The sequence below is a fragment of the Anas acuta genome, chromosome 8, assembly GCF_963932015.1.
Source record: "Anas acuta chromosome 8, bAnaAcu1.1, whole genome shotgun sequence".
Lineage (NCBI taxonomy): Eukaryota > Metazoa > Chordata > Aves > Anseriformes > Anatidae > Anas > Anas acuta.
In genome coordinates, this window is record NC_088986.1 from 29,827,950 (window position 1) to 29,853,762 (window position 25,813).

The following is a 25,813-nucleotide window of genomic DNA, read 5'->3' on the forward strand; positions in this document are numbered from 1 at the left end:
AAAATATTTTTTTTGGACACTTGTGTCACTACTGTAATCCTAAATAACTTGAAATATATGAAATCATAAATTCTGTAGAGTTTGCTTATCTCTGTGGGGAACCTCAACTGCAGATAGATAAGCAGACATAGATTTGCCATTTTTAGAGGCTGTTATTCAATATACTAGGAGAAATTGCAAAGATAGTCTAAACACATTAGGTCATCTCATCTGACTTCTGTCTGTTAACATCACAGTAACCATGGTTGGTGAGACTTTAAAGGTTGAACAGCTATCTTATAGCCCTAATCAAGTAGTCCGCATGTAGGAGTTTCTCTATTCTTGATAAATCAACCTGTGATAAGGAGGAAGTACGTAGTACAGTGGTTCTGTAAACCAATCTTTCCATCAAGAGGATCAGGTTCTAAATTTACTTACTGACCATTCAGATCTATAGAAAGTGAACCTTCATGTTACCACTACTGTCTCTAAGGTGCTTATCTGTTTATTTTTCTTATTATTTTTAAACAAAACAAAAATAACCTATTTAATTTTTTGTTTCATGTAAGTGTCAAGAGTCTAGAGAGTGACTTTCAGCTATGTCATTTATTTATGTTGTCATACTGAGAATATTGCAAAATTTTCCAGATTAAAGGTGATTATAGCAAAAGCTAGATATATTTAGCGGGCAGGCTACGACTTGGTTGCCATCACGGAAACGTGGTGGGACCAGTCTCATGACTGGAGTGCTGCGATGCCTGGCTATAGGCTCTTCAGAAGGGACAGGCAGCACAGAAGGGGTGGCGGTGTGGCTCTCTATATTAGAGAGTCTTTCGATGTTGTAGAACTCGAGGCTAGGAATGACAAGATCGAGTCCCTTTGGGTTAGGATCGGCAGGGACAACAAGGCTAGTGTCCTGGTCGGGGTCTGCTATAGACCGCCAAACCAGGATGAGGAGACGGATGAGGAGTTCTACAGGCAGCTGACAGAAGTTGCGAAATCGTCAGCGCTTGTACTCGTGGGGGACTTCAACTTCCCTGACATATCCTGGAAGCACAACACAGCCCAGAGGAAGCAGTCTAGGAGGTTTCTGGAGAAAGTGGAAGATAGCTTCCTGACGCAGCTGATTAGTGAACCTACCAGGGGTGGTGCCCTGCTAGACCTTCTCTTCACAAACAGAGAAGGACTGGTGGAGGATGTGATTGTCGGGAACAGTCTTGGGCAGAGTGACCACGAAATGGTGGAGTTCACTATTCTTGGCGGGGCCAGGAAGGGAACCAGTAAAACCACTGTATTGGACTTTCGGAGGGCTGACTTTGGGCTGCTCAGGACACTAGTTGGTGGAGTCCCATGGGAGGCGGTTCTGAAGGGCAGAGGGGTCCAGGAAGGCTGGGCGCTCTTTAAGAGGCAAATCCTAATGGTGCAGGAGCGGTCTATTCCCATGCGCCCAAAGATGAGCCAGCGGGGAAGAAGACCAGCCTGGCTCAAAAGAGAATTGTGGCTTGAGCTTAGGAGAAAAAAGAGGGTTTATAATCTTTGGAAAATTGGGCAGGCCACTAAGGAGGACTATAAGGATGTAGCGAGGCTGTGCAGGGACAAGATTAGGAAGGCCAAAGCTCGTCTGGAGCTCAATCTGGCTACTGCCGTTAAAGATAATAAAAAACGCTTTTATAAATACATCAACACAAAAAGGAGGACTAGGGAGAATCTCCATCCTTTACTGGATGCAGGGGGAAACTTAGGTACAAGAGATGAGGAAAAGGCAGAGGTGCTCAATGCCTTCTTTGCCTCAGTCTTTAGCGGCAAAACCGGTTGCTCTCTGGATACCCAGTACCCAGAACTGGTGGAAGGGGACGGGGAGCAGGATGTGGCCCTCACCATCCACGAAGAACTGGTTGGTGACCTGCTACGGCACTTGGATGTCCACAAATCGATGGGGCCGGATGGGATCCACCCAAGGGTACTGAGAGAACTGGCAGATGAGCTGGCCAAGCCCCTATCCATCATTTATCAGCAGTCCTGGCTATTGGGGGAGGTCCCAGCTGACTGGCGGCTAGCAAATGTGACGCCCATCTACAAGAAGGGCCGGAGGGCAGACCCGGGGAACTACAGGCCGGTCAGTTTGACCTCAGTACCAGGGAAGCTCATGGAGCAGATCCTCTTGGGAGTCATCATGCGGCACTTGAAGGGCAAGCAGGCGATCAGGCCCAGCCAGCATGGGTTTATGGAAGGCAGGTCCTGCTTGACGAACCTGATCTCCTTCTACGACAAAGTGACGCGCTGGGTGGACGAGGGAAAGGCTGTGGATGTGGTCTACCTTGACTTCAGCAAGGCTTTTGACACCGTCTCCCACAGCATTCTCCTCAAGAAACTGGCTGCTCTTGGCTTGGACTGGCGCACGCTTCATTGGGTTAGAAACTGTCTGGATAGCTGGGCCCAAAGAGTCGTGGTAAATGGAGTCAAGTCCAGTTGGAGGCCAGTCACTAGTGGTGTTCCCCAGGGCTCGGTGCTGGGGCCGGTCTTCTTTAATATCTTCATCGATGATCTGGACGAGGGCTTTGAGTGCAGCCTCAGTAAGTTTGCAGATGACACCAAGCTAGGTGCGTGTGTCGATCTGCTCGAGGGTAGGAAGGCTCTGCAGGAGGATCTGGATAGGCTGCACCGATGGGCTGAGGTCAACTGTATGAAGTTCAACAAGGCCAAGTGCCGGGTCCTCCACCTGGGGCGCAATAACCCCAAGCAGAACTACAGGCTGGGAGAGGAATGGTTGGAGAGCTGCCAGGCAGAGAAGGACCTGGGAGTGATGGTGGACAGTCGGCTGAATATGAGCCAGCAGTGTGCTCTGGTGGCCAAGAAGGCCAACGGCATCCTGGCTTGTATCAGAAACACTGTGACCAGCAGGGCTAGGGAGGTGATCGTCCCCCTGTACTCGGCTCTGGTGAGGCCGCACCTCGAGTACTGTGTTCAGTTTTGGGCCCCTCGCTACAAGAAGGACATGGAGGTGCTTGAGCGGGTCCAAAGAAGGGCAATGAAGCTGGTGAGGGGCCTGGAGAGCAAGTCCTACGAGGAGCGGCTGAAGGAGCTGGGCTTGTTCAGCCTAGAGAAGAGGAGGCTCAGGGGTGACCTTATTGCTCTGTATAAGTACATTAAAGGAGGCTGTAGCGAGGTGGGGGTTGGCCTGTTCTCCCATGTGCCTGGTGACAGGACGAGGGGGAATGGGCTAAAGTTACGCCAGGGGAGTTTTAGGTTAGATGTTAGGAAGAATTTCTTTACTGAAAGGGTTGTGAGGCATTGGAACGGGCTGCCCAGGGAGGTGGTGGAGTCACCATCCCTGGAAGTCTTCAAAAGACGTTTAGATGTAGAGCTTAGGGATATGGTTTAGTGGGGACTGTTAGTTTTAGGTCAGAGGTTGGACTCGATGATCTTGAGGTCTCTTCCAACCTAGAAAATTCTGTGATTCTGTGTGATTCTGTGATATAGCATGTATATACCATTCATTCAGTCTCAATTAGTATTTACTTCCAATAAACAAATAAGACTGAATTTTTCCTATTTTCCTGACTATTTTTCCTGACTATTTCCTATTGAAATGTTACTTACCTTTAAACTCAGAGTATTATGAATGCAGTACAGATTTGCTGTGTAGTTTGTAAAGGGCTTCATTTTGCTCAGTGCTGACCTCTGTAGTTTGCATATATGATTTTCGTTATTGTGCCATGAAGCTTTTAATCTGCTGATTCTTTTGAATCTTTGCTTTTGAACAAATTTATGGTAGAGAAGCCAAGCCAAATGATTTCCTTTAACAACAGAGCATACAAGAAGATGCCTCCTGTTTTTAAGTTGTTCATATATTTTAGACAGGGATGTATCATTTTCCTATGGCAAAAGTGTGTGTATATATATATATATATATATATATAAAAATAACATGAAGTTTAGAAAATTAGAAAAAAAAAAAAATAGGAAACATATTTCCTTTTTGCTTGGTCTTGGTATCTGTGTTTCCCCAGTATTACTTATTAGGGTATCTTGGGGAAAACAAAACAAAACAAAATTCATTTGCAAAAGAAGATGGAAAGCTGTGATTGCACACATGCAATTTCTAGCAAAAATATTAACAGCACATCATTCTCAAATATGTAGCTGCTTCAACTTTTAGGTGAGGAAAAGAGTGAGGAGACTGGGGGCTGTTCCTAATAGTTTGGGCTCTGGAATTTGGAACTTGCTTCTGGAAGATGTGCTGGGTTGGTTTAACAAATTGCTTAAGGGCTTAAATTATAAGCAAATAAGTGGTTGGTCTAAGCCCATTGGGGACTACAGTCATATTAAAATAAAGAACAGTAAGCAGTCAGATAATGCATTAGGGTGCTCAGCATCTGGCGACTGAGTTTTTACTGAGAATAGTCTAAGAGTTATAAAATTTGGAAAAAGATGGTTAACTGGGGTCAATATATTATCTCCTGTATGGGAAGAAGCATCTTTATCAGCTTCACAATGGAAATGTGGCCAAACTCGTAGTTGTTTCTGGAATCCTGCACTGCAGTACCATCTAAAAAATGTTACTTCTTTCTCCAAGCATGAAAAAAAAAGGCAAACTGAAACTTTTGAAACTATTATTTTGAATACAAAATTCACTGAGGTAATTCATGCTTTTGTCTGCTTGAAATTGTGCTCAGTGTAGAAACAAATCTTCAGATGACATTAGCAGCAAAGTCTGCCCAGACCTTTTTGGTGTTTTACCCTCTGTTCCCTTCCACCACTCCCACCCCTTGCTAATAGCATCCTGGTTTTGGAAATGGTCGGAATGCTTTGTGCAGAGAGCAGTGAAGTGTGCCCTGGAAGTGGCCATGATATTGTTGGCCATAACATGATATTGTTAACATCTAGGCAAACTGGCAAGATAGTAGTAAAGAGAGAGCCAAAGAATTATTTGGAGCTCAGCTCCTAAAAGTAAGGTTAACATTAGCTTATCCTGCTGTTGCTGCCTTTCCCAGGACAACTTCTTCACAAAGGTTCTTTGTCTAAATCTCTGTTGCATTCGTAGTGGTGGAACTGCTGGCATGCCTAAATTGCAAGACAGATGAGCATTTGCACTATTGGTCTGATCATTAGGGTCTCGGTGTGCTGTAGTAAGGAAAATTTTCTTCTGGCTTTTTAATTCTGAAATGAGATTTTCTTAAATTGTCAATGCATGCATTTTAGTTACACTATATTATTTATACACATAAAGATGTATTATTTATACACATTAAACAATGTTTGTATTAAAAGTTTTCAGTACAGATAAATGGCAGATATGCACCCCTGTTGTTAATGACGTATTGTACAGTGGCATTTGAAAGATGGGCATAGATGATGAAAGCATTTTGGGAGAAAATACCTGTGACTTGTAAAGTACATTTTTCCTGAAGTGAACCCAAAAGAGCTTCATTCACATTAAAATAATCAGACAACAGGTGTTTCATATTTTGAAAAGGTAATTTACACAGGATAAGAATCATGCCACATGAAGATAATTTCTTCTCTCTTAAAAAGACTAGAAATAATCCTTGATGTAAGTCAAAGAGTCTGCAACACTTCTGGGAGAATAGTCCAGGTGAAAGAAGATTATTGTGTACAGGGCGAGCTATAATAAAAACTGTCAGTTCTGTCAACCCATTCCCTCTAAGGTCTATAGAGGATTAAAAGGATATTGAACATCATGTAACAGCTGTCTTCTATGTGAAAGGGATCACTATTGTGGTGAACAGAAATGTACTGGTTTAAAACACTCCGCAAGGCTAGGTGTGGCTGAGCCACAAGTGGTTGGTTTGGCAAATAAAGTGCTTGAGGAGCCAAGCAAATAACCTTAAATAACCTAAATAACCTCCTCTTTATAGAGGAGGTTTGTCAAATAAAGAGGACTTGAAGGACCACAGTCTGAGTTCCAAATAAATAGTATCAAAGGATTATTAGTGAGGGTGTTTGTGCCTCTTTTACAATACTGGAATAATGTAGGATACCATCAAGTTTGGCAAGATAAACAATAAGCCATAATGTGTTCTTATCATGTTGAGGAAATATTAATTAGTATGCAGTGTAAAATGTAGTTAACATTTCCAGAGAGGTTACAAATTGGCTTTTAACTATTTTCTTTTATAACTCTAAAAACTCTTAAGTTCTTAAATTAAAATGTTATTGTCTGTAATATAAATTGCAACAATAATTAGATTTCTGAGACAGTTTAGTTAATTTTGAGTATTGATTAATGCTTTTGAAAATATAGCAATTTCATAATGCATAAAATGAAAAAAAAAAAAATCCACCACGAAATGGAAGCAATGTGTAGAATAAATATTGCTGTAAATCTGTGATATTTGAAATTCTACTTAAAATAGAAACAGTTCTTTCAGTTCTGGAGTGCAAGAGAGGAAGTTGTTTACTCAATATATCCTTTATATAAGTTTTTATTTTTTTTTATATGTGCAAGTTTTTTTTGTTTTTTTTTTTCTCTTTGTAATAATGAACTATGAGAAATGCATATTGATCCAGTTTATGGAATGAACTTCCTGTTTACAAGCAGAGTCAAATTTGCTCTCAAATTTTTAAATAGAGTTTCAAATGGTTGCAGTATATGCTGTTCCCTTGTGTCTGTTGTTCCCATGTTCATGGGTCTGTTGATGTGTTTGGCCAGTGGTGTATGCATAAATATAAAGCTGAAAATTAAACTCAGGTAGGTTTTTCTTCTGAAAATGTATCCTGTATTTTTGTGAGTTGCTAAGTTCAACTTCATTCCCTCTTATATTTATTTCAAATAATCAGATTTGAAGACCCAGCTTCCCAAATACCTTTTCTTCCATTGTACAAAGCAGCAATCTTTAGACCAGTTATGTACTTAGTCCTGTTGGAAGGACTTGAAAAATTCATTTATCAGAGAGCAATGCTAACTTCTTAGCCAATCGCTTGTTGGGAGCAATTAGTCCATGGATTAGGCCTAAGATCTGAGGGCATATTGCAGTACCTAAACCTAAATTCTAGTGCTAATGCAACATATTAAAATAAAAATTCAAGTACTACATGTGTTTACTTCTTATTTTAAACACATATGGCAACATCTGGTGTGTTATGTACCACTATGTAAATTCTGTAGTTTTATACAGAGCTCTCATTGGACTGTTTCAAACTTCTTAAGCCTAGCTGGAGGTGTTTGCAATGAGCTAAGTCAGTTGATTGTTCCATAGAGGATTTTTAAAGAAAAGGTTAGAAAGAAATGTGCAAATGTAAGTGGCCTGTTAAAAACAACAACAAAAACAAAAACACCCCCAAACAAACAACAATAGGAAAACAAACAAACAACAACAACAACAAAAAAAAAAACACCACCAAATCCCAGCTTGCTTTTAAAGCCAGTTAAAAAATCAAAAAATCAATTTATTGCATTTTTAAAGCTAATTGACACCAGTGTTTACCCTGTTGTTCATGGGAACCACAAAAATGTAGCAACTTAAATACAACCTTTTTGAAGAGGTATGGCAATACCACCCTAATTTGGGAGAGAATATCAATAAAGGGACCAACCAAAGCTCATTAGAAAGATGTCACAATATAAGGGGCCATAAATTCATAAGTTGAAGAGAAGGCCCAGAGTCTCCCAAGGACATCAGGTACTGTTTCCCATGATAATTTTCTGTGACAGACAGCACCAAAACTGCACTTGCTGCTACAGGATGTAAAATTCCAGGTGAAAGAAGATGCATTCATTTTGCTGTAACCCATAGCTACTGTCTGTGTTATCTAGAGCTAAAGTCTGACTTCCTGGCTGGCTACATTACCATATGCAAACCTAGTAGTAACAACAGTAGTATTAAAAATCAGACTTGAAGCAACATTGATATACCATGGAGCAGAAAGGGAAGATTATTGTTTTTAATAGCCCCTTCAAAACATAGAACACTTGTAAACTGGGAAGAAACCTTTGTCTTTTGGGTGTGATTTCAAGAAATGAGAAAGAATAACATTCAAATGAAGAATCAGAGGTTCACACTGTGATTTCAATTGTAGAGGCTGAGATGGAATAACTACTTCAGGTAAAAGCATGTATTTGGGTTTCACATGAGAAGTATACGATACATTAGTGAAGATACCTGTCAGGAACTGCATGCTTGATGTAGCCTATTTAAATCCACCACTAAGATGGAAGAACAACTAAATTTTGACACTCACTGGCATTCATGCCAATATACAAGCTGAGAGTATTATTCCTACACCAAGCACCAATGATTTTTTTTTTTTTGAGACATTACCATAATTTTGTTTCTGACATTGGAAATTGTAGATTTATTTGGAAACTATTGATTTATTTCTCCCGTATCTGTGATTTTCTTGTTTCACCATTAAGTGTTCCCAGCTCTCATTTTAGAGAGGGATACAAGAGGCTTAGAATCAAGTGTCCTGACATCAGCATTCTTGGGGTTGTTCTTTGGGAACTTTAACTGGCTTCCAGTTTGTTAGGTGGAGTCAGCTCTACCATTGTCTTAAAACTACTTAGCCAAAGTGTCAGGAATTGGATACTGAATATTGTTGTGTACTATGTACTGCTTAGGTGGGTATTGGGGCTATCTTTCTGAGTAGCAGATAAAGCTTTAGAAACTTCTATAGAGCTGGAAACCCTTTTTCAAAATCAGTGTTTGTCCTGCAGAAACCCATATAAATGGATTAGGATTTAATCTGCTTCTAAGCCTCTGCTAACAGTAACCATGATAAAGGTAATCTAGCTTGTTTTGTGATATACGAAAATTTGATAGGTTATCACTAATGATCCATTGCTGAATGTTACTTCAGATTATCTATTTCAGTCCTGGCCTTTCAGCATACATGTGATTGCACTTTAGGTAGTATTATTGCCAGTTACATAGACAATTGTTCACTGCAATTTTACGTAATGATGTAGCTAAATTGCCCTTCTTTGTTTAAAAGCAAAGGTGTGTTAAGGGCTAGTCTGTTGGTCAAAAATATTGAGTTTAAAATATGATAATTACAATATTTCAACAAGTAGACAATTAAAATTGTTAATTGAAAATTAGCTTTGTCTATGACTTCTTTCTTGCCTCTGTAAACAAAAGTGTAGAACAATTTTCTTGTGTCATGTTATCCCAAAGGAAAGAATTTGGTACATATATTTGTTACATCTTTGTCTCCCCCTCCCCCATTTATTATCTTTTATTTATATGTAGACATACTTTATGTTTCTCTTGTATCTTTTTTTTTCCCCCAAAGGGTAGTATTTGTTCCAGAAATTTGCAAATTGTCTATTCCATTTTCCTTTTTTATTGCATTGAAAAAAATTCACTACTTCTTAAGTGCCTCTTCCCTTTTATTACTTTCAGATGTTTGGAATCAACTGCTGTGTTGCTTTTTTTATATATATATATATTTTTATTTTTGGTTTTGCTTTTTTAGTACCTATGCTGTTAGAGGTAGGTTGAATGAATTTCTGTGTAAACACAGTTTTGGGTGTTCATTTTGCCCCGAAAAAATTATTAGGTACAAACTTGAGAGCTGATAATATTGGGCTACCACATAAGTATCCTTTGTATGTATAATTTTGTGCCTGTAAGATATTTAAGCAGGTCTACCTTAAATGTTAAGTAGCTTTAGTGTTGCAATATCTTAAAATAAAAAGGTAAAGATTTTAAGTTCACTGGGGATACATATGTATAATTTAACACTGTTCAGTAAGAGATGTAAATTTTGAGTTTAGATGTGTGGGAAACAAGGATTTCTGTTGTTATATAGTCACAAGCATGTCTGTAAAGCTATGCCAAATGATAATATTTGTATAAATATTTATATAAATATGCCTATGCTTTCATAGCGTTTCTAGGAGTTTTATATCTACCTTAGTTTACCATATGACAATAAAAGTGAGTTGAACCAACAGCTAAGTGCTTTCAAAATGAAAAATATCATTAATTTTCTTTAAGTTCCTCAGGTTAGGGTTAGTGGTACAAAGACCAAGGTGTTGCCTTTTGCATGGGAAGAAATACACATATAAAGTGAATATAGTATCTTTTAAGACTCAGCATAGCTTATATGGTTCTAAAGGTGATGTTCTATGAACAAACAGGGAGAAACTGATAATAGAGTATTTTCTGATCGTAGGAAGCTTTTCCCTATATTTTTTACTAACAAATGCTGCCAAAACTACTTGGAGATTAGCATAGGTCTAGCTTTGTCTAATGCTTTGTGTCTTTATGCCATCCAGAATAGTATGACTACTTGAAAACATAGATATTTCTTTTTAGCAGTGAGCATGTAGCTCTTCACTTATATTTGATGGAAGCAAGTAGGTGAATTAGAAAAATTTAATTTAAATTTCTACTTTGTTCTTTACATTATTTTGAGCTAAAACCATAGTAATGGAATTACCCTGTGAAATGAAAGGAGGGTTTTTGTAGAATGGGCAAGCAGTTAAAGAAAAAGGAAAAGATAAAGAAATGTAATACTTAATGTTTCTTCATGTGGGAACATGCATGTTGAATTGAAGCTCGTGGTAATTGCCAGCATATTCCCTTAAGCACGGTATTTTTCCTGTGGTTTCTGAAAGGATCAATCACTTGCAGCAATTTATGTAAAAAGTTCCCGGTGAATGATTCTGCTATTGTATTTACACTTTTTGCCCGGCTCACCAGAATGCAATACCTTACTGCAGCAAATGCACTTTGTAATATATATTATGGTATGGTCAAAGCATAATTTATTGTCAAATAGAAAAATAGGTCAACATGAATGTCACTTGATGATCATCCCCCCAAGTTTAATAAAACACCTCACCAGCATGCATTCTGCACAGTGCTTGATGTTTTATTAGGACTACAGTACCTTACAGTACCTAGCTATAGTGGGAGTGTAATTACTGAGCTGTCAGGGTGATAAGTGGGATTAATGGCAGCCTGGTGCACTTTAGTCTGCAGAGTGCTCAGAGAATGGGAAGATGGTCTTATTATAAGAGAAAGTCTGGACTGGCATATTCATGACACCCTCCCCTCGTCCCAAAAGCTTACATTCAAGATGGTGTTGCCACCATCCTCCCCTTTAAATAGCTGACATTTTCAACAGCTGTTATTTGTGAACCATTTCAAAATTCAAAAAAGATACAATTCGGTAAAGATGCTTAATAGCCACAACTGGAAAGCTGTGCACTGCTTATCCCGCTAGGTGCCATTCTAGTCAGTTTTGACATGAGATTGTTCTATACGTAGTCCACAGAAATGTATTTTATGTTAAGTGTTATTCTTTTGGTCTTAGATATAGGACTGCTGCATTTTAAAGTGAATCACATTCAGGAACATGAAGAGCCAGAAGTTATAATGGAATACTTGCTTTTTTTAAAATGTATGATTTTCTGCTTCTATTATTTCTTTACTGCCTACATAGACAAAATGATCTTCCAGGCCCTTACAGCGTCAGGTTTTGTCTAGTGTATCTCCAATTTTCCTGGCTTCTAGTACTAGAACTTTTATGTCTTCCAGGCTGCTTAGAATGCTAAGAGCATCCTCTTGACTCAGTGCTCTGGACACATGCACCTTTTGAGGTGCCCACTGGCGTACCTTTGCTGGTTAAGGCATTTATAACATATGCTTGCTGTGCTGGGCAGCAGCATATTTAACTACCACAGCTAAATTTGCAGGTGCTTTTCTGCCAGAGCCCTCTGACATCCTGGGCTAGCTGAACTAGCAGCCTGCCATGGTGTTGAACCTGAATCTGGCTTTACCATGTTTCCCTGCCTTTGCTGTCTATGAGACCTATTTTCCTTTAAATATTTCTTTTGGGACCCTTTCTCCATGAATAGATCTGTGAGGAAATCCAAACAGTGCTACCACATGTATCTTCAAATTCAGGTGCAGTATGATTGGTGCCATGGTGGCTGCAATACCCAGCTAGACAACAATGAATGAGAAGATTAAAGACTAATTAATCTTTGGCTTTGCTTTCACTCTTATTCCACCCTTAACTGGAGGAGAAAAATACAAACAATGCATGTGACTGACAAAGTTAGACCAGTTTTTCACTTCAGGTCTTTTAGGCTTGTTCATTCCTTTTAATTTACTCATCATTTATGTGTTTTCTGTAGGACTCTTGCACTTCTCTGTGTTTGAAAGTAGTCTGTCCTAGCCAGATGTGTACCATCATTTACTACTAAGTAATGAGGATTAAGGTAGAGTTGTGGGACTGTAAGTAGTTGTGTTCAGACAATATACAAAACAAACAAACAAAAAAACATTATTTCATTTTCCAAAAGTAGTTGAAACTACGAATTCTATAAATTTTGCACACTAGTAAAACTATTTAAAAGAGCATCTGGAATAATTTGGTGAATTAGAAGCGTGACATTTGACCTGTGATAATCACTGGTATGTAAAACCAAGAATTTCATGCAAATATCTTTGTGTTTATTAGAGAACCGTTTTCATTCTTCAGCTGACTTTTACCTTTTGTGATAGATTTATTTATTGTAACTTACATAGGCAACCCTTAGGGCTTACTTCTTATAAGGGACTTGTGCAAGCAACTTTACCAGTAAACCCCCATGCATGACTAGCAGGCACAGATAGTAAATCATTGCTATTTAAAATTTGTGTGTTTTAATATACGATAAAGTTTGTTGGTAGGGATGACAAGAAGAGGGTCTTAGGCATTTCAGTTGGGAGTATGCTTAGGAATATTGAAGTGTTTTCAAAGGTCACAGACATATTTTAGGAAACTCATAGACAAGGGATTTGAAAATTTACCAGCCGTTCTTGTTCTTTGGCACATACAGTACAAACTAGTTCCTTCCTCTGTGGAAATAGTTGATTTAATACATCTGATTGTCCAACGTCTAGAATGTAATCCACAGTAAAACTTGAAGAATTTCATTAATAAACTCTCATTCACAGCAATGGTGTTTTTCAGATGGGAAAATTAAATGGTCAGAAGTTTAGCAATCTTGGATACAAGGAGAAAAAAAAAAAGCGTAATTGGACATTGTTTCCTAATACTTTGTGTGCGTAGTCCACATTTGTAACTGCAACCTACTCACTTCACTTTGTAAAGTGGAGTCAACAGAATTTAATGTTTATTCAACTTAATTTGATAATGATCATGTAGCACTTGAGTTTTTCAATAGAAATTTTATTAAAATGCTGTGTATTATTCACTTGTGACTTATCTTCAACCACACTCACTTGAAAACATTATGCTATTGGCAGCATTTGTATTCTATGTCTCTGTGACACATTTTCTTTTATTCCTGTAGATGTTTGAAGTGTGCAGATGCCCCCTGTCAGAAGAGTTGTCCAACTAATCTGGACATCAAGTCATTCATCACAAGTATTGCAAACAAGGTAAAATCAGACTTGCCGTAGTACATGGAAGCAAATAGCAGTGATTGCTTGTAGTTCTGTTAATGTGATTGCATTACAAGGCTTGTCTTTGTAAAATGTTTACAACAGATACTTTAAAATTCAAGTAACCTAATTTTTAATTATTTTTAATGCTGTTCTGTGCTAGAACAGATAGCATATATTGCAAATCTACTTCTTTGTGTAACTATTGCTAAAAAGTTTTTGTTTTTGATGGTTTTCATGCATAATGGTATTAAAAAATGAGCATTACAATGCAGTGATTTAACTTTGCTGCTACCTGAGGTATTAGAGTTACAAAACTTTTCTTTCATTAAATATTGTTGTTGTTGTTTAACAAGTGATTATAATTAAAATTTGCTTTTGGCAGAAATTTGAGATGAAAGTGGTCATCTCAAGGAATGTTTTCTCACTGTTGTACTTTATAGTAAGAGGCTCTGCCTAATGCAAATGTGGACTGTCACTTAGACTAGCAGTAAATTATTACAGGAACAAATTGAGCCTTCTTTTTTGGAGGTATAGTATCTTTTCTTTTCTTAATAGGCTATTTTACTGTAATAATAATGAAAGCTTAAAAACTTTATTTTCATTTGTGGTCTACGTACTACTTTTAACAGTAAGAAATAGGAATAAACAAAAATGACTGCAAAGTTAATATGACAAGATTCATTAGGCTATCTGGGATAGTCTAAAGATGACTGGATATTATTGCCCCTTGCGGTCTCAAAAACTTATTTCCCACCTGTGGAATCATTTGCAGCAGTGTGATTTGTTTATCTGTATGAACCCAACTAAACTCATGAACCACAGGAGGTGATACAAAGATTTTCTGGCTGCATGTTTTGCTCCAGCCCATCTTGCTGTTGGATGCAACTGAAAGGGCCCAAGCAGGTAGAGATGGAGAGAAGTGGGCAACAGCAGTGCTACCGTGCATGAGCCAACAGCCACCTTGCTTGTACTGGGCTCTGTACTCTGGAGAGAAGACACTGGTAAATTTTGCACCTTAACAAGAAACATTAGGATAAGAGGAGATATTAAGATACATGTATCAATTATAATACAACTGTGTGTTGATGTGGGAATTGGCATTATGCCCAGCATCTGCATATAGACAGTTTTCTTATATTATCTGTACCTTGTCAGTGTAGCATTTGTATTTATGAATGTAGGCATCTGCTTGCGACTGTAGTATAGCATGGAGTATATTGCTTGTTATTTTCTCTGCCAGGCATTATGAAGGAGATGAACTGAACAGAGAAGGTACAAGACAGTAGCAAAGCTATTAGTCTCATCCTGTGATCACGTTGTAGTTCTAGGAAGAGCAAAGCAAATTTTATGAAAGTATTTTACCAGGGTGCCCTTTCTTGATTAAGGGTTAGTTGTGTTACTGCCTAGGATAGGATAGGGTGATGCATTAGTGAGGAAATAAAAGGGGCCTTAGTATGGAAACTGGGAGTAAAGAATAAGAAGGCAAACTGAAAATTACAACAGAAAATGTCTGAAGAACTGACACCAGCAGCATCTTGAAATGATAAATTTGGTGGGTCTTTTAAATTCTCACAGCCTCAGAAATATAATGCCCTTTTGTGACTTGGCAGAAAGGGTCAGTCATTTTAACAGCTGATTCATTCTGAATTCTGTGAATCCATTACAGAGGAGAGGAAGTCAAGGTGGGATGACTGCAGAGCTTTGAGAGTTATATTTTGGCAAAGGTGTACTGGAATAATAACAGGAATCTGCCTTATAGATGTGAAGTCTTTGCCCTGCTGACACCAATGGGCGCACTCTGCAAGGTTTTAATAGGGCCAGATTTTACCTGTCTGATGGTCAGTGAGGCAGGTCAACCCTGTAGTGTTTGGGCTGTTTGATAACTCTTTTAAAGCATCTTGGAAGCTGCAGATGCTAGGTAAGACTCTGCATTTGCCCTGAACAAGTGACCTGATCAGTTGATGTTTTATCAGAAAATCCTGCTTTAGAAAAGAATTGCAGTATACTGCTATTCTATTAGGAGACTTATGATTCTGTAGGGGGAAAACCTGTGTCTCAGATTACTGAAATGTACTTACCGCCTTTCTTTTTGGATCCTATCCCTAGTAGTAGCTTCTATATCCAGTACGAAACTGTAGTTTTTATAAAAATGCATACTGTGATTTTGGTAACTGCTTTTGCCTCATGTTGATGCCTGGTAATTGCATAGAATGAAGGACACTTTCACACACAGGAAGTATTAAAAAGTCAGATAGTCAGTTTCTGTTAGCCATGATAATTGGATGGGAACTTGCGTGCCTCTAATCAGCACTGCATCTATGAAATTCAGTTTCAAGTAGAAGTTTACATGCAGGCTGACCCTTTGCTTTCTCTCCTTACCCTAAAAGGAAAGAGAAATCCAATATTGCATAGTTATGGGAGCATTTATCTGAGACAGAGAATTCTGACTTAAAAATAAAATAAAATAAAATAAAATATACTTAGCAAATAGGTGAGGTCATGGGCTGAGCAACAAGGCTGGGAAATCCTGTTTGTTTATGGCTTCCACATCAATGGCTGTACCGCCTGTAATTCATGTACCAAGCAGGGAAGTAAGCTTAAAGGAAACCCAACCTTGTCTTGATGGATGCATTCTTCTAGGCTGAGTTTTTCTTTTGTCGAATTTACTTCCAATGCATTTGATAGAAATTTTCTATAACAGATTCTGTTCAGGAAGAGTAACACTACATTCTTACATTTTCCTTTATTAATAGGATGTTTTTCTAGGTATATATGTTTAATATTTTTTTTTTCCTTTTTAAATATTGCACTTTGAAACTTGTGCTTTCTACAAAGTTAGTGGAAAAATTATGGTGGAAGTTGAGAGGGAGATAGGGAAAGTCGAAATGGTTCACTTGAAGTCCTGGCCCTGGGGGCGTTGGTGTGGTGGGTACTGCAGTGTCCTCTCCTCTCTTTCATTCTACTGTTGTGGTGTTTGAGGTACTTGCACCATCTGCTTTTAGAGCAGACAGAAGTCGAGAACAGTGCATTTTTGAAAACCACACTGAAACTTCAAGCTTATAATTTGGGAAGTTTTTAATGGAACCAGCAAGTAATTTCTCACTATGTTCCATAGCTGTTCACTGTACTTTTTCTAAAATTGTATTAAAATTATTATCCAGATATCATTCAGCAATACACTTGCTGAATATTTTTGCACTATTGTTGTAAGTGTGCTTCACACTGTCAAAGTTTTGTTAATGCCTTTGAAAATGCTTTTCAAAATGATACATCTTTTTGTTGTTTTCACCTTGTAAATACATTTTCTTTTTTAATCCAATAGTTTATAAATACATCTGTTAGCTTCTAGACAAAATAAAAAGTTGCGGTGCAGAATATTCAGGTACTTAATTAAGTCCTGGAAATCCAAGTAGAGTTTCTGGGCTTATTTGAAGTTCTTCTCCCACTTCTGAATCTTGCTTCATTATTCTCTCAAGAAGCTCCCTGCAGTAGGTTACCCTTCTAGCTGTTTAAAGGAGATTCTGTTCAATAAATTCCTCATCTATGTCTAAGCAGTAAGCAGTATGCTATTCAGGTATTTATTTAAACATTATTCATTATTAATATGGAGTATTTAGACAGCAATGTACTGGAAATGAATTACTTTGTCAGATATTTAAGAGCTCTATTGTATGTAGTTGGGTTTGTTGGAAAACTGCTATAGCAATCATAAAAGGTCAGGGATTCTTGTTCTCTGAAGCCTGAGGCTTTTTAGATATTTAGAGGCCATGTACAATGTAGCTGTTCTTTGCTGCTCTGCCATTAGACCTCAGCTCAAGAGTAGAAGAGGGAGAGGGAAGGAGGGGTTGTTTCTGGGTTGAGAGGGTAATTGAATTGCCAGGCTCAATGAGCCTTGAGCCTCTTTGAGAAAAAGGATGTCACTTATGCTGCATTGTATTAGGCCACTGTGACTCAGTAGACTTTAGGCCACAACTTCTGTTCTCCTTTTCCATACAAACTGGATTACAACTCCACTTTCTAAAGGTACAATCTAGTCCATTGTGTCTTCCCAGTGACAGTTTCTCAGTTCATACGACTGCTTGCAGTTGCATCTCTTGGAGACCAGACTTCAAATTCCCCATGCACATGTAACTGTTTTTAAACGTCAGAAGATGCCCAGTGTTCAAACTTCCATCTGTTCTCTCTTTATGTACAACCTTCACATTGCAAAGTGTGTATTCTTTGTTTTATAATAGACAAGAGCCATCTTCATCATCTCTTCCTTTAAAATAACAACAAAAAAAAAAAAAAAAAAGGAAAAAAACAAATCACATTTAGATGCTGCAGGAGAATGGTTCTCCCTTGCTTCATTCTCTCCTCTGAAATAGTCCCAGGAGAGATCTTAGGGATTTTGTGTCATCCTTTCCTTGTGTTGGTATGTCAAAGCAAGAAGTGAAATAGAGTTTGGTAAAATGGAGCTCCAACACTTGTCATCCTTTAGGGCTGGTACAATCAAGTATTACATCAGCAGGGAATCCTGTAGCTCTCAGCTGAAATGCTTGCTGCCTGTCCAGCTTTCCTCCTGTTAAGCAGAAGTCTGTGCTAGAAGAAGCTGCTCACTGAAGAGCAACAGCTGCTCATGTACTCTGCCTTTGTACTGTGTAGTAAGACAATCTTGGATGTTTTGTTACTGGACACCTTCATGGTTGAGTAGTCACAGTGAAAAACAGCCAATGGTGCAGTTAAGGCAAGGCATAGGGATAAGTTGTGTTACGTGGCACAGGCATAACAAGTGAGTGACTCATCCTTTATAGCCTGAGTTACTAATGAAGAACTGGGGATGCAGAAATATCTTTTGTGATATCAGTACTCAAAACTGCACTGCAGTCCTCTGTGACTGATCCTACAGTTTTCTCCTTGTTCAGTTTGACCATCTTCTCCCATACCTGGTCTGAGCTGACAGGTTCACCATTTTCTAATAGATCTCATAGGTGGGTGTAAGCCTTCTGGTAAACATTAATATATATGTGTGTGTGTGTGTATATATACATATATATGTATATAAATAAAAAGCCACACTGCCTTCTGTATAGGACTGTAGGACTGTTTGGACCATGCTGGTAGGGAAATGGTAGAGTAAGAGCTGAATGCCAGAAAAGTATAGGATAGGTGTGAAACGCATGAGTAAGTTTTAGAGAAATGCTTAGATTAAAATAAAACCGGAGGAAATAAGGGTTTTCAAGGGAGAAATGGGAGAGGGAAGGAGCTAGAGGGTATAAAAGGATACCAAAGGGGTAAAGGTGAAGCTGAAGTTTGGGAGATTGAAGGATTAAAGGAAAAAATGTATGTGGCAATATACTGGAAATAAGAAAGAAGGAAAAGTGGGTAGACAAAGGAAGGCAAAAGACAAAAAGCAGTGGGATTATTAAGGGAAGATGAAATGAAGAAAAGATTGCAAGAGAGAAAGGGTGGTGAGAGGCAAAGGACTGTGACAGGTGAGAGAAACAGAATGATGTTTTTTTCTGTGCCAGAGGAACTTGGAGTAAATTCAAAAAGGACATCTCTATGCTGTTGGAAAGAACGTAGAAAATCATGAGTTCATATGCAGAATACTGTAAATGGGATACTGTTAATACAGTGAAAGACTGTAGAAGTCCAAAAGCTGCTAGATGATTGGTAATAATTATATACAGATATGCATCACAATTAATCTTTAAGTACTACTTTGAGGCCTCAGGCTTTTGAAATTGCTGTTTTACTCAGCTTTCTGTGTTAATCTTTGTATATTTCAGGTCACTAAATACAAAAAAAAACATTTAAAAGAAAAAGTAGTAATGGTGTTAAATTGATGTACTTGAAGCAGTGACTTTTCTTGAGATGTCTGTTTGTACTTAGTGTAATGGAATGGCTGACAGCTGGTTTCAGTTGCCATAGTGTAATTATGTAGAATAGACTTTTGCGATGACACTATGTCAATTAAGGAATCTCTCACATTCTAGACTACAAAGGACAAAATGACAGTACAAGATATTTCTTCCGTTCTTTTTCATAAAAAGATAGTGACACTGTGTGAAATTACAGTCCTGTTATGATGACATAAGTCAAATGATGTGAAAGATTTCTGGATTGATTAAAAATCATCAGCATTATAATATAGAATATGTATGATTTGGTAAGTTGTTATGTTTTGTTCATTCTTCTTCGGAAGATATTTTGGTGGGGGCCTGACAGACTGGAGGTGTTTCTTGTTATATTTTAACTGGTGTGTGTCAATGTAAAAAATGCTACTTATATAACAATGTACTTTAAATAGTGGTTCTTCGGTATGGGAAAATATTTTAATCCAATGCAGCTTGAGCAAATTTGAAAGCCATCACAGAACAGGAGCATGGATAGAGGGAGGTGATATTTTCCTGTATTTTTTGGTATGTCTCTCTTTTTTTAAGCTTCACCCAGAGGAAGAGGAAATTACTATTTTTTCTTCTTTTCTTTTAATGTATTCACTACATCTCATAATCCTGATGAAGTCAATGTTTTCATTTTTATTACACAAAGCACAATAATGAATATATTTTTTTGAGAAAACTGCCATATCAAAACACCCCAATGCATAAGGAATTTATATAAAAAGCTCTTAAATTGAATGAAAGAAAAGATGCTGTATGCCTTTCCTGATAGTAAATGCAATTTCTTCTGGTTTGTCAGTATTGATCCTCAGAGTTTTAATAGTGTTTTTTTTTTTTTTTTTTTTTTTTTCCAAGTAAAAAACAGTCTAATTTACATGCAAATTATATAATGCTTCCAAATGATACATGTGGAGATTCTCCTCTGCCTGGTTTCCACAGATTATTGATGTCTGTTTAAGGCTTGTTTTTGTTCCCTGTGTTAGCAATGTAGTATTTATTGACATTTTGATGTAGGAAGCCACAAAACATCCTATCCAGTTAGATTAATTTATTTCTGCGGAAGTGCACAGGAAAAAAGATTCTATGAACAAAAGCACAAGCAGACATTTATCTCATTAAAAAATTCAGAAACATTCTAGTTTTAGACTTGTTTCCTCTGTGACGTCTGTAAGAAACTAGCCAACTGAGACATCTTATTATTTTAGCATCTAAAAAAAACACTCCAAACTGTTTGCATCCAAGATAGTTTGCATCATTTCATGCGCTGTGGTAACTTAGTGATTTTAATGAAGTCTACCTCCCTTTAGCTCTGGTCTGATCTTCTGTACTGCATGCGATGTGCAGTTACCAATTTGGCATGTCTGTGTCTCATATCTGTTGTGTGTAGCCTACTACACCCTGGTTTTGTGAAATAAAAATTATCCATAATATTTTTTTTCAGGAATGTGAATATTCTATTAAATATTCTGCCTTTAATGTCACTGGTAATTGATCAGTAATAAAAGTTTTCAGCTGGAAAAAGAGGATGTTATGTAAGAAAGTGTTCATATAACAAAGCATTTAAGTTACTGTACATGTACTGCAAATGTTTATTTATTACCATAGTAACTCATGGTTTGCAGTGGTCTAACACAGTCTATATAACACCACTTAGTGTAACTTTCTAAACTATATTTTCCTGACAGTTTTTTTGGTAAAATATTGGAAAACATTTTTTTTTTTTTTTACTAATGTTTGATATTTTAGATAATTAATCAGCACAGTGAAAGCAGAATAAATTAATAGATTAAATGGAAGGACAAAGAGATGAAGCGACTCGGAGCTGGGCTCCTGAAGTCTTGCCCATGGCCCTGTATCTGTGCTGGTCTTTGCCCTGGGTATCTGGAAGGTTGCAGATGGGCTTGCTCTTGAACTTAAGTACAAAGTGATGATAGCAGAATGTGGCCATATCCCTTCACTGGCAGTAAGCAGTATCAGTGGCAATGGGAACAGTGCTTATGCTTGTGTTCTGAAAGGTGGAAGCTGGGGCAGGGTATGGAAGAGGAGAGCTAGGGAACTACAGCTCTTCTGAAAGTGTAAGTTTGTGGAATACTGCACTTCAGGTGTGACAACCTTTTAATTAGTTTACCATTAAAACTTTTTGGATGTTAAGACTAGGAGAGAGATGCTCTTTGATACACTTCATCCAATGTCTTAATATTTAACATGGTAGTACGTACTATATGTCTTTCAGTACTCTCTTTTGAAGAAGTAAGAGTACCTAAACATCTTGTGTTCAGGCGCTACCACTAGAATTGGTAGCATCAGCAGATCATGATCATGACAGCAGCTCCTCATAAATTCCCAGATAAGGATCTTGCCTTAATACACTCATGTTGCCCCAGATGAAGAGTCCATCAGCACTTGGCATTGCCTCCATTAGGACATTGGTCCCAGCCTTCTTACCAAATGATGTCTTGAGATGGGCTTCCCTCTATATCCTATCAGTAAGCTGTGATCTCAGTCATATACCCACAGTGAGCCTGGTCCAATCTTATCTGGTCAGGTGCTACTCTAACATACTATCTCCTCTTTCTCTACCTTGCTGCAGCCTTGATTATGTGCTGTAACATGGCTTTAGTGACAGTCTTCATATATCTGTGCTCAAATTTTGGTTTGAGTTTGCAAGTGAAATATTTCAGCTGTGTTGACACTGCCTGTAGTGGCGCAGCTCAAGTGCAAGGGCTTTATGTACTTTACAGATACTTAATAAAATTAATTTTAATAAGGAATAGCTTAACAGATTTGTTTTTTAGGCCTAATAACTAGATTTATATAGAGATTTTAATTACAAACCCTGAAAATGTAGGAAATCTGTAATGAAGTTACTTAAATGCAAATGCATGTTATTGTAATTGTTTCCATTGAACCAGAGCTGAAGATAACAAAAATAAAAATCCTGGACAACACAGGAAGGGAAACTCTCATACTTTGGGAAATATAAAACTGAACAAAAATTATTTCAAAAACATTTTGTCTATGAGTTAGTGAGGAAAATCCTCACTACTAGTTTATAATTATCTCTTTATAGTGTTTTTTTTTGGGGGGGCTAAAGGGCTAGATGTAATTGCCTGGGCACCAGACATCTATTGTGAGTTAAGATGCTTTAGGATATTTATGCTGGCCTTTGAGTGCTGCTTCAGGAAGACATGGGTTTCCAGTACTGACACTGTCACCTCTGCCATCTGCATGGTTGTGTGTCAGGAAAATCTCCAATATAAATAGACTTCTGTGCTTTGGCTTCTGAATTGAGCTTATAATGTTTTTACTGGCTGTTTTTAACATCCCTAACAATCTCTGATATATCAAAAGAGTAACATTCATCTGGCAGAGCGAAAAGTTTTTGCTAATACCTGGAATGTACATTTAACTAATGCTCCTTTACATCAGAATAAATGAGAAATGGGCATGATAATGTCCATGCATATTACAGGCAAAATGGTTGAAAGGAATTCTCCCAGAACAGTTGTGTAAAGGGATTGCTTGTTCAGCTAGGACTAGAATTTTAAGGGATTTTAATAATGTCTAAGAAAATCCTATGAAAATACATCTAGGTAGCTGTTTCATGTTTTCAGGTGCTGGACAGGGGTTCATGTTGTGCAGTAGACTGGCACCTGTAAGTAAAAGGTCCCATTGTGTCTACAAATACATTTCTTAAATGTTAGCATTATTTAGGGAATCTCTAGCAGTGTCTAGCGTCTGTTTTAACTTGAAGAATTTTACACATAGTCTTTCAATATGCCTTTTGGTGAATTTGAACTTCCCAAACCAAAGTTGTTACACACTGTTTGTTATATTGTCAGATCTTGACAAGTCTCTTTTTATTCATAACTGGATTTTTGCTCAGTGTGGGATTGTGTTAACTTTAAACAAACACTTGTATACATTAGCCTGCTTGGCAGAAAAGAAGTCTCAGGCATTAGGTAGGGTCTGCTGTGACTGAGTAATTCATATCCTTTGAAGTCTACACCTTCTCATTGTTCTTAGCCATCTGTCCTGGGATAGAATGATAAAAATTTTAAACCAGTTTCATGTTACTGATGATGATTGGAGTGTGGAAGAGGTGGATGGAAGAAGGACACATAAGTGATCTTTAATTCCTCAGTTATTACTAGTTTGAAAAAAGCTGGAATGAGATCCCAGTATTAATTTCTCACCATATAAACTTTTGTGGAACCTCAGCTGGTACGGTATTGTAATCTTCTGAACTGCAGTGGCCCATAAAGGAAACTCCAGCATTAACATCTCTTCCATGAACTTTCCTTGTTGAGGCTTTTAGAAGGGGGTGAGAGGAGTGGTAAGATAAGGAACTATAGCTTATAATTAAGCAAGCTTCTATATTGACCATACAGAAGAAAATACAGAATGTGAAAGGTTTGCTTTAATTACACTAAAATTTCATGAATGTAATGAAATTTCATTGCATTCATTAATTTTCATAATGTGAATGCAGAACTGTCATCATCAGTAGTTCTAAGCCTCTAAATGAAACTTCACTTCACACCTGGCATTTCCTCTGATGTTCCCTCTTTAGAGAATTGCCCAGTCTAAAATAATCAAGGGTTTACTGACTATATTAGGCACTAGGAGGTGGAGAATGTCCACTCCTTACCTTTTTAGTATGGAAACAAATCTTGCTAGTTCTAATATATATTAGGAATTTTTTCCTTTTCTGAAGCTGTACACTAAATATTGAGAATCTGTTAAGTTGTAAATTTTAAATAAATTCTTTAATCACTTCCCTGTTTTGCTCCTTAGGGAAGAAGGAAAATGTTTGCCCTGGTCAGTCTGTGTACGAGGAGACAGAGCTCAAAAAATTCAGTTGTTCAAATCTACGGGTAGTTACGTAGGAGACCTGTTCTCATCACAGGTCTGGGACAATTGACACTGCTGACATGGTGTGAAGGACAAACATATCTGCAGAGATGGTGTGCACAAATGTGTAGAATAAACTTTTAATTCTCTGTGTCATAAAGAACTGATAATCTAACTAGAAGTGTCTGGTCAGATCTCCAACAAAGGTTACAACTCACCTACTGCCTAATTGATCTAGAAATGGAGGAAGTATTTACAAGTACATAATGCAGGCACAGTAGTTTTCTAGCATAGATTTGTTAAACCACTGAAAATCCTACAACTGCGTAAGACTGAAGATGTTTATAACCATTTTGCAAACTGAAAAGTGTTACCTTTGCATAATCAACAATTCTGTTGACATTCTTTCCGGTGCATTTGAAATAATTCTATGTAATATTTAAATGATGTCAGCGTTATTCATTATATGTATATAGTATTCTACTAGGCAGCTACAACATGTTTTGTATTTCCTATTGAATTTTAATTTTCTTGTTATGTGACTATCTTTTTCCCCCCTCTTTCTTTTCTTCAGAACTATTATGGAGCTGCCAAAATGATTTTTTCCGACAATCCACTTGGCCTGACTTGTGGAATGGTGTGTCCAACATCAGATCTTTGTGTTGGTGGCTGCAATTTGTATGCCACTGAGGAGGGACCAATTAATATTGGTGGATTGCAACAGTTTGCTACTGAGGTAGGTAGAACTCATAAATGCCTAAAATGCTTTTTATGTACCAACAAGTATTATATAGGCGGATGCTTTTCTTAATGATTTTTTTTAAAGTTGTACTAATAAAATAAAGTCATAGGAAGTTAAAATAATTATCCTTTTTCTTACAGCACATTCAGAAATTTAGAAATGATTTTGCAATGGACACATAGGAACGTAACATTATTTGTGAACAAGACAACTCTTTAGAAACACTAGTAGTTGAGTCAATTTGTTTAAAGTTAAAGATTTATATAAGCCATGTTAAAATGCAGATGTTGCTGAAGTCGGCCACATAGGGAAAAAGATTAAGTGTACCTCCCTCCGTAAGTGCACATTAAGGAGCTGCTGAGCTCTTCTGGGCACAGGGCAGCTCTTACAGCAGAGTTTAACTTGTTCTTTGGCTATGATGAACCCTGTTCTCTGTGAAGCCACACACTCTGCAAGAATTCTAAGAATTCTAGGTCTCAAGGTCAAAGAAGAACTGTTCTCTGATAGCAGCTGGAAGTTTAGGTAGTATTTATTATCCAGAAATACTTGGCTTTCTCATTTCCTCAGTTAAAACTTTCATTTAGTTTTAATTGTTGTTTATGGATAAGTTGCTTTGATGTCTTTCCTTTTTGAAAGCCTTTTTTTTTTTTTTTTTTTTAATGTAGCAAGGAGTCTGTTTTATTATTTGAAGTTAACTTATTTCTGAGCACAATACACTGTAGCTCTTTTGCATTTTTGTTATGTGAAAAGCTTTGTACAAAATTTAATGCATACTTTTGAAAAGTCACAGAGAGGACGAATCAATCCAATTTTTACCCCAAATTTAGTATTTTCAAATATAAACATTGCAAGTCTGAGGATCCATAATAATAAGAAATGTACATGTCCAAGTACTGTCTTCATTTAATTCTCAGAAATGGAAATTTGGACACATTTTAGTAATTTAAAATTAAAATATGAGAAGCTGCAGGATTAGTGTGGAT

At 37.5% G+C, this 25,813-nt stretch overlaps 1 protein-coding gene across 2 annotated transcripts in view; it reads left to right on the top strand.

Annotated features, from left to right (window-relative positions):
- DPYD (dihydropyrimidine dehydrogenase) overlaps positions 1-25,813 on the top strand; it is a 355,462-nt gene that overhangs the window by 89,851 nt on the left and 239,798 nt on the right. For both annotated transcript variants that reach the window (XM_068690107.1, XM_068690108.1), the window contains 2 exons: positions 13,256-13,343; positions 24,663-24,824. In XM_068690107.1, the coding sequence (XP_068546208.1) occupies positions 13,256-13,343; positions 24,663-24,824 (250 nt within the window). The remainder of the gene's footprint in view (positions 1-13,255; positions 13,344-24,662; positions 24,825-25,813) is intronic.